Below are 9,449 nucleotides of genomic sequence, written 5' to 3' on the forward strand. Positions count from 1 at the left end.
GATCTGTCCTTCCAGTGAGCAATCAGGGCTGATTTCCTTCAGAATGGATACGTTTGATCTTCTTGCAGTCCATGGGACTCTCAAGAGTCTCCTCCAGCACCATAATTCAAAAGCATCAATTCTTCAATCAAGCCCCTTCGCCACAGCAAGGCAGTGATCCATGAAGGGGATGGCTACTTAGGAAAATCAAAATTCTGCATATCTACATCTAATGGAACTCAATCACTGCCTGTTGTTCCAGTTCGGACCCTACAAACGTTATAATCATACACATGATTATAGATGGTGGAGTTTGTTTGCATCTACTCAAACTCCTCATCCCACATGCATTAAGCATCACTTCTGAAAGAGATAATAATAATAGTAATAATAATAATAATAATACCACCGTCCTGGCCACTCTGAGCGGCTTCCAGCAAAATATAAAAATGCAATAATACATCAAACATTAAAAACTTCTCTTTCTGCTGGGGACCCTGCTGTTCAATTCATAAACCCAGATTGCCATATGGATCTTGTTCTGAAGGAAGAACCATGCCAGCAGCAGAACGCATGAATCAGACCTTACTCATGCACAGTGCCGTCTTTCCCATAGGGCTTAGTGGTTCATTGCGCCAGGGTGCCAGCCTCTCAGGGGCTCTCAGCGAGTGGGGGAGCTGCGTGGCTTTGCCAGCGGCCTCCCCTTTCCCTGCATACCTGCCAGCTGCGCCCTGTTAACCATATGGCTGGCAGGCGTGCAGCTTGCCTCCCAAGCCTCTGTGGGGATTGCTCTCCCACAGAGGCATGGGGGAGAGTTGTGCCCCTGCCCATGGCTGGCAGTGCGCAGCTTCTCTTCCCCCCCATCCGTGGTAATTTGGGGGCGCTGGGTGGATATTTGCACCCTGGCGCCACATCTGCTAAAGACGGCCCTGCTCATGCACAAATGTATTATATTCCAATAGAACTTACTGATCTTCAGTTATATCAGTATCTTATCCTACTGTAATTAAGGATGCTTTGGTTCTAAAGGTAAAGGTAAAGGGACCCCTGACCATTAGGTCCAGTTGTGACCGACTCTGGGGTTGCGGTGCTCATCTTGCTTTAAAGGCCGAGGGAGCCAGCGTACAGCTTCCAGGTCATGTGGCCAGCATGACTAAGCTGCTTCTGGTGAACCAGAGCAGCACACGGAAACGCCGTTTACCTTCCTATTTATCTATTTATCTATCTATTTATCTACTTGCACTTTGAGGTGCTTTCAAACTGCTAGGTTGGTAGAAGCAGGGACCGAACAATGGGAGCTCACCCCATCACGGGGATTCGAACCGTCGGCCTTCTGATTGGCAAGTCCTAGGCTCTGTGGTTTAACCCACAGCGCCACCCGCCTCCCTGGTGGTTCTAAAAAGGAAGGCAAATTGTTTATGCTGGGAAAATGCTGCAGTACAGTTTAACCGAGCAGCCGCCACCCTGAATCCCAAACGAAGGGTTTAATCCTGGTGCTTTGGCATGCAGCGCCAATGGAATGTTTTGTGATATTGTGCTGGTGTAGCAGCTGGTAAGCTATAAGCTGAGCAATTATTCTGCTGACACAGCACATCTTAGTTAAGGATTGTAACTAATTTAACAGGTCTGTGCCTATCACTAAAACCTGATACCATTTGTGAGATGTCTACTGGGCTGTATTTAAGATCTTTGTTTTAGTTTATAAAAACTTAAACAACTCAGCACCAAGTTATCTTAGAGACTGCCTTGCTGTCCCTCTGCTGAGATGACGAGGCCTTGCGGGCAGAGCCATGCATTCAGCATGTATTTATCAGCAACAGGGCCTTCAGGTGGGGTTGCAGCAACATTATGGAACCTTTACAAGAATACAACGAACAATTTCATATGGCGTGCAATTTGGGTTTTTTAGTTTAACTTTTATATTTGTATTACATATTTTATATTACGCAGTCCATGCTTTCTGAAAATATATTAATAAATGTCTAATGAACCATGTTAAGGGCTTTTGCTTACACAGTGGGGCTTCTGCCCCCCCCCCAAGAAATTGGCTGGTGGGGGGATGTCAGCACAGCCCCCCAGAACATCATGCAAGGGGCAGGGAAATTGTTCTGTCTGGCGAGTTTAATCTTAGGGTTTCTAATAAATCATACATGTTGTTGTTTAGTCGTTTGGTCGTGTCCGACTCTTCTTGACCCCATGGACCAGAGCACGCCAGGCACTTCTGTCTTCCACTGCCTCCCGCAGTTTAGTCAAACTCGTGCTGGTAGCTTCGAGAACACTATCCAGCCATCTCGACCTCTGTCGTCCCCTTCTTCTTGTGCCCTCAATCTTTCCCAACATCAGGGTCTTTTCCAGGGAGTCTTCTCTTCTCATGAGGTGGCCAAAGTATTGGAGTCTCAGCTTCACGATCTGTCCTTCCAGTGAGCACTCAGGGCTGATTTCCTTAAAAATTGAGAGGTTTGATCTTATTGCAGTCCATGGGACTCTCAAGAGTCTCCTCCAGCACCATAATTCAAACATACATGATGATAACCTTGGTTACTGCTTTCATCTCCAAACAGTGACATGATTATCCACCCTTGTTTAGATGCTTCTTCTTTTTTAAGTCCCTCCTCCTAAATCATTGTATCTTTCCATTTTTGGATAATCAGTATTGCATCTGTTTAAAATCACATGGATATGAATGTAAGAATAACCTGCTGTATCAGACCAATGGCCATTCTTGTCCAGCATCCTCTTCTCACATTGGCCAACCAAATGCCTTTGGGAAAGGCACAAATGTGACGAGTGTAAGAGCACTCTCTCCTTCTGCTGTTTTCAGCAACTGGTATTCAGAAACATACTGAATGTAGAGTAGAGCATAGCCATCAGCTAGCAGCCATCGATGATGGTTCAGGGTAGTTTAGAGAGTTGGGCTAGCACTTTATTTCTGTGCCCAAACTTAAAACAAAACACAATGAAAAGCAGCTGCAGAGGCTTTGGTATGGTAAACAAACATCAAAAGCTGCTTTCTCTCAAGGGAAGAGTGCCATCTTTTGTGAAATTTAACATGTGCTTCTATGAACTTTAATGTTTTCCTGCTGTAAAGTCTCCCCATAGGAGAAACAGCCCCACTGCAGCCCCTTTGTAAGTGCTTCCAGTATCAAATCATATTTGTTCCCATTCAAATTGCCAAACATAAAAGAAGAAAAAGCAGGAATAATGTAATAGCCCTCTTTGTCCATAGGCAATCATGACCAACAATGTCTTATGTTAGCAGTTCAATATCTTTGTTATATGTCTATGGTCTTCCACACAAAGGCTGGACAATTCGGCTAAACTCCTATATCTGTGTTGGTTTAGTCTGCCTAGTCCAGAACACCCACTTGTCAAAGTGTATTTGCGTGATGGCGAAAAATAAACAAGTGTGGTGTTATTTAATGTCTTATCTTCTTATCTTCAGTGTATACAGTGAATGAAATTTACTTTCTCAGTAGCTGTTCAGGATCAAGCCAGTTGAGCAATTGTACAGAAGCGGTAGAAAATGGATTGCAGAGTATTGTTTAATACATCTCTTTATTAAGCTAACACTGAATTACAGTATTGCTAGGGGAAAATGACAGCGTAAGAGATTGAAACCCTCTTAAAGAAACAGTGACCCAGATTTGAAAAGTCATTCAAAAAATATAAAAATAAATACGTTAATTAAAAATTGGCACAATGGAGGTTCTGTCTGTTGTGAACAATTTGCTGATTCCCCCCCCCCTTTCTATTTGGTGGCATGTGAGCTAATACACTGAAAGGGGAGCTTCTCTAAATAAGCTCTTCAGGGAGGCAAGGTACAATTAGCAAACATATAAAAATGGTTTCAGATGAATAATCTACAGAAAAATGAGGGAACTGAAATTCAGACTCAAATATTTAAGCATGAATCAATAATTTCTGTGTTGGTGATTGAAATAATCTAGTTGTCTCTAACCCCAATAATTGAACTTACCCCCCCTTTAGTTCCATGAATCAACATCATTACCAGTTTCTGTGCAGCATTTGATAGGATCGCTGTATAAAATGGGGGCAATGGGGGCTTGTCCAAATTACATTCAGCCTGCCTTTTGAACACCCCCAAGTGAAATTAGGCAAAAGTACATGTTGCTTCATTTGCACACATTACCCCTTTCCTATCCCCTCTGTTCTTTTGTTTTCCCTCTTTCTTTTACTGTCACGGACCAAATTCAAGGCACACAATCCAGCCAAATTTAAATAATTTTAAATCTTGAAGATTTCAGTGGGATAAATGCAATCCTATGACAGTCAGCAACTTTGTAGAAAGTGGGAGCTGCAATTTCAATTCATTAAACGTCAATGGGACTTAAGGGCATTGTCCAGCCAAACTGAGGCTATTTGGAACAGGGATGTCAGAAAAAAAGTGAGCAAGCAGCACTGTTAAACCACATCTCCTACTTTTTTTGCTTTACACCTGAAATGTATAATTTAACAGCACTGCAGTCAGAGAGAAAATTTGGTCCTTTCATTAAGGGTACCAGACAACTATAGCTGTAATATTCAGGCTACTTATTACAAGTTCTTGTTAACATTATGGGTACATAATTTTAAGCAATTTTCAGTGTTCCCGATCATCAGAAGAGTACATTTAGTGGGAAAGAGTTGAAGTACATCACCAGAGTACAGTGTCTTCCATTTCACATTAATTTTGTGCAATGGTGTAAAAATAAAAGGCAAAATGGTATATTTTATCAGACTGTATACCTGTGATTATTTTAAAACAGGAAGGAGTATGAGGGATTGCACTTTAGCTATTGCCATATATGAAACAAAACATTGTTGGTTTTCCAGACATGGACATGAACAACAATAATAGAAACAAAAGACAGGACACAGAAATGTAAGGAACAAAAAGGAATTTTCCCCAAGGTTACAGCCCCCCACCCCCCAGAAAGTTTCTTGAACAATTCCAACCTGTGAATTGTTATTAATTCAGCTTCTGAATAATTACCAAAAACTGCTGCACATCAAAAGCTGTTCCAAAAGAAAACAGTTTTAGAGAGAATAATTTTCACAGAGCAGAAACACAAGTATATTGAGTAACATAAAAACCTGATTGGTCTCACATTTAAAAACAGGAGTCCCAGAAATGGAACAGACAGCAGAGCACTTAGACAGTGTATTACAAATTAATGATGAAGAGGGCTGCAAAGGCAAAAGTGGGAAGGGGCTTCAACAAATTCCTGCAGCTTGGAAATGGGGTGGGGTAGCAATGGGCTGGATCTTTCCCTACCCCAGCACCTTGTTTCTGTACAGTTTGTTTTTATTGTAGGGTCTCCTCCTGGGTTGCTTCAAAGAAAGGACGTTTGGTCAAATGGGTCCACTTGACTTGACCCAGTTTGGCACTTCTCTTGGTCTTAGATTCCTCCTTAAGTCCCTAGTGATATTGGAAATATCCCTCCTGATTCTACTAAGAATACCGCCCATGAAAAGCCTCCAGGGGCAGCAATGCCCATTACACCTGGCAGCCCATGTGTACTTCGTGGAGGTGTCCCAAAAGTATAGATGGTGTGTCACTTGTGAAAAGGCTGGAGCCAAACAAGAGGGTGCAGCTATAGCTTATTACATCAGACCCTTCCTGTGAGCGTCTCTAAGCCACCTAGAAGTGAGCCTTAGGATTCTTTTGGCAAGGCAATTTGATTTGTCTTGAATGTTATTGGTTTATCTTAAGCTACCATTGAATGGGACACGGGTGGTGCTGTGGGTTAAACCACAAAGCCGAGGACTTGCCGATCAGAAGGTCGGAGGTTCGAATCCCCCCGATGGTGTGATCTCCCGTTGCTCGGTCCCTGCTCTTGCCAACCTAGCAGTTCAAAAGCACATCAAAGTGCAAGTAGATAAATAGGTACCGCTCCGGTGGGAAGGTAAACGGCGTTTCCGTGCGCTGCTCTGGTTCGCCAGAAGCGGCTTAGTCATGCTGGCCACATGACCCGGAAGCTGTATGCCAGCTCCCTTGGCCAATAAAGCGAGATGAGCGCCGCAACCCTAGAGTCGGTCGCGACTGGACCTAATGGTCAGGGGTCCCTTTACCTTTACCATTGAATAGTTTCCCCTAGCTACTAAATAATGGCCAGTTCCCCAGAAGTCCATCAGATTCACTACCCAGTAGGGAGTACTTTGTGCATTGTAGCTGAAATAATTTGGCACCCTTAAAAAAAAAGAAAGTCTTTAAGATAAACTGTCTCTTTAGTCTGACTCACCAATTCTTTTCTCCAGACAGAAGGAGCCCCCTTAATTTCCCGCCCTCGTACCGCTGACGCCGCCTATCACACAGTCCTGGCAGCTCTTTAACCTGCTTTGTTTACACACCTTTATGATATGTACCCACACAGCGCTACGCTTCCCAGATCAAACATCGCTGGGAGCGCCCAGCGCCCGGGCTCTCGACTGTCACGGAGGAAGGTGCCGGTGGGTGCAGGGAAAGCTATTTATCTCGCTCTTATCAGCAGCCTGCTGTTGCCGCGAGATAACGACATAATCGCCTGGCTTTCCAGCAGGCCGGTTTCCTTTCCCTTTCCAAACGCATTGCCATTTCCCCTTGAGCGCCGCTGAATGCCAAACAGAAATTTCGTGTCCAGGGGCGGGGTGTGGGGAAGCGACACCGTATTTAGCTTCGCACTTTTCCAGAGCTGCCTACAGACAGATCGAAGATCTATGCTGCCCCAAGGGCTGTTTTCTTGCAAAGGGGTCGGTTGCCTCCTGCGTTTGGGAAGCTCTTGGCTTCCTCCGCCTCTCGGGAGAAGAGAAAAGCGCTCGAGGCGCGCGCCTAGTTGTGCGCTCGCTTTGCCAAACATGATTTCTAAGACTTGGAGGGGTTTGAGGCAACCAGGGCTTAATTCGAAGCAAGGCTCGTTTAATGCCCCCTTGGTCAGTCTATGTGAGTGCCCTCTGAGCATGTTAAGAGTGCTTTCCAGCCTCAGAAGTGAGAAATTACACCCACACCTGTGTTTATTGGTTGGGTCCTCTAAATTAGAGGGCTAACTTGGAGTCCCAGCACCTCTCCCCCTCCATCCCTCTCTCTCAGTAAGCAAACGCCGCTTAAACAAATAAAGACAAGCTAGGTCTCGATTTGGTTGACAAAAAGCCACGTCTCCTCTTCCTAGGGGGCCTCGAACGCAACGGACCTCAGCTTGTGATCTGCTACCAGCAAGTAGAGAAGAAGTGACGTGGACAAAATGAGGAACTCGGGAGAGGGGTGGGGGAAGGAAGGAAGGAAGGAAGGAAGGAAGGAAGGAAGGAAGGAAGGAAGGTAAAGAAAGAAAGAAAGAAAGAAAGAAAGAAAGAAAGAAAGAAAGAAAGAAAGAAAGAAAGAAAGAAAGAAAGAAAGAAAGAAAGAAATCACAAGCGACCCACAAACTGACCCACACTCAATGGCCTGGTACCCAAAGCGCAGCGCTGGGGAGGTGGTGGTGGGAATCAAAGTCTTGCTGGGCGAGCTGTGGATTGTTTGACGAGGGTGTCCAAAGCAACTGCAGGGAAGGGGTGCCCGGGTTCAACTGAGCAGAAAGGACGCGCGCCTACACATATTTCCCCCATTTGATGGGCAACTAGTGCAGGGCTGCTCTCTCTAGCTACATCATATGCAGAGTTGGACGGGACCCCCGGGCTCATCTAGTCCAACCCCTGCAACGCAGGACTCCTGTCGTCCCTGGGTGGGCTCGAGCCACCAACCTCCTGGGGGTTGCACTGACCCATTGGCGCCCCCTCTTCTCGACCCCCGTCCCCTCCCCGGATCCGGCCTTCCTCTCCTGGTGGGGGAGAGCGGCGAGGCCTGTCCTCAGAGGGTTGTAATCCTGGAGGTGCACGTCCCGTTCCTGTACATGCCTCCGGACTCCCCGAAGTTGTCCTGGGGGAAGTCCTCGACGCTGTACGCCCTGCTCTTGAGGGCGGTGGCGTAGTAGTCGACGGGCTCCTCGGCGGCGTTGTCCATCCAGCTGAGGCACAGCAGCCTCTGGAAGGAGCGCTTGAAGTTGTCCGAGAGGAAGCCGTAGAGGATGGGGTTGGCGCAGCTGTTGGCGTAGCCCAGGATGACCGACAGCTGGCTGATGGTGGCGTCGTCGGGCTCCACGAACAGGTTGACCAGCTGCACGACGTAGAAAGGCATCCAGCAGATGACGAAGACCATGACGACCATCATGACCATCAGCGTGATCTTCCTCTCGGAGCGCTTGCGCTGCTGCCAGCCGGCCTTGAGCGCCACCATGCGCATTTTAGCGATGATGAGGATGTAGCACAGGCTGATGGCCACCACGGGCAAGAGGAAGCCCATGAGGAACGTGTACACCACGAAGACCACCAGCCACTTCTGCTTGGGCTCGGGCATCATCATGTTGCAGGCCACCGTGCCGTCCGTGTTGGCTTCCGTCTTGGAGAAGATGATGATGGGCAGGATGATGACGATGGCCAGGCCCCACACGGCCAGGTTGACCATCTTGGCCACGGTGGGCCGGCGGTAGCGCGACGCCTTGATGGGGTGCACCACGGCGATGTAGCGGTCGACGCTGAGCACCGTCAGGCAGTAGATGCTGGTGAACATGTTGACGGCGTCCACGCTGAGCACCAGGCGGCACAGCAGCGAGCCGAAGGGCCAGTGGTGCAGCAGCGTCGACGTGACCAGGAAGGGCACGCTCAGCATCAGCAGCTCGTCGGCGATGGCCAAGTTGAGGATGTAGATGTTGGTGGCCGTCTTCATCTTGGCGTAGCGCAGGATCACGTAGATCACCATGGAGTTGCCGCACAGACCCACCAGGCACACCACCGAGTAGATGAAGGAGATCAGGATGGCGCTGCTGCCTTGAGACTCGCTCCCGCCGCTGCCGCCGCCGCCGCTCACCGTGCCGTTGGCGGCGCCCGAGGAGTTCCTGGCGCCCGCCGCCGGGTCCATGCCTCCAGCAGCGCCCGCGACCAGCCGGGCGCAGGGGCCATCCTCCGCCCCGTCGACCGGGCTTACAGCGCCGCCCGCGCCCGGGCCAGCCGGCGGCAGGAGGGCGTCAGCATTCTCCGGCTGCCGCTGCGCTGCTTCTCCTCCTCCTCACGCAGCTTGGCAGCATCTGAGGAGCGGCGCGGGAAAGAGCCGTCCAGAAGCAGGGGAAGAGGGAGCCGGGCGCCGCCGTGAGTCCGATTGGCATTAATTGCAGCCTGCCGGCTCGGAGGGATGATTAATAGGCGGCAGGAGGCGCGTCAGAGCCGACGAAGGGGAGGCGGGGAACGCGAGCGGGAGGCGGCGCCGGCGCGCCTCTCTCCTTGCTCTCGCTCTCTCGCCTCCACTTCCCGCCAAGCTGCTCCAGAGGGCCAGGCGCTCTCCCGCTCTCCTCAGGCAGGCAGTAGTCGGAGGAGTCCAGGAGGGCGAGCGGGATTCCTCAGTGGTAAGTGGTAACCCGACCCGGGTTCTTGTGGTGCCGCTTCAGCCTCCTCTTCTTCCTCGCCGG

General features: G+C 48.8%; 1 protein-coding gene across 1 annotated transcript; it reads right to left on the reverse strand.

Moving 5' to 3' along the window:
- Positions 1 to 3,515: 3,515 nt before the first annotated feature.
- Positions 3,516 to 8,954, reverse strand: SSTR1 (somatostatin receptor 1). The gene has a single exon (XM_081917871.1). It carries the CDS (start codon positions 8,903 to 8,905, stop codon positions 7,799 to 7,801), a length of 1,107 nt encoding a protein of 368 aa, XP_081773997.1. The 5' UTR covers positions 8,906 to 8,954; the 3' UTR covers positions 3,516 to 7,798.
- Between the last annotated feature and the right edge of the window lie 495 nt (positions 8,955 to 9,449).

This window comes from Podarcis melisellensis (assembly GCF_964234715.1).
Source record: "Podarcis melisellensis genome assembly, chromosome: 1".
Classification (NCBI taxonomy): domain Eukaryota; kingdom Metazoa; phylum Chordata; class Lepidosauria; order Squamata; family Lacertidae; genus Podarcis; species Podarcis melisellensis.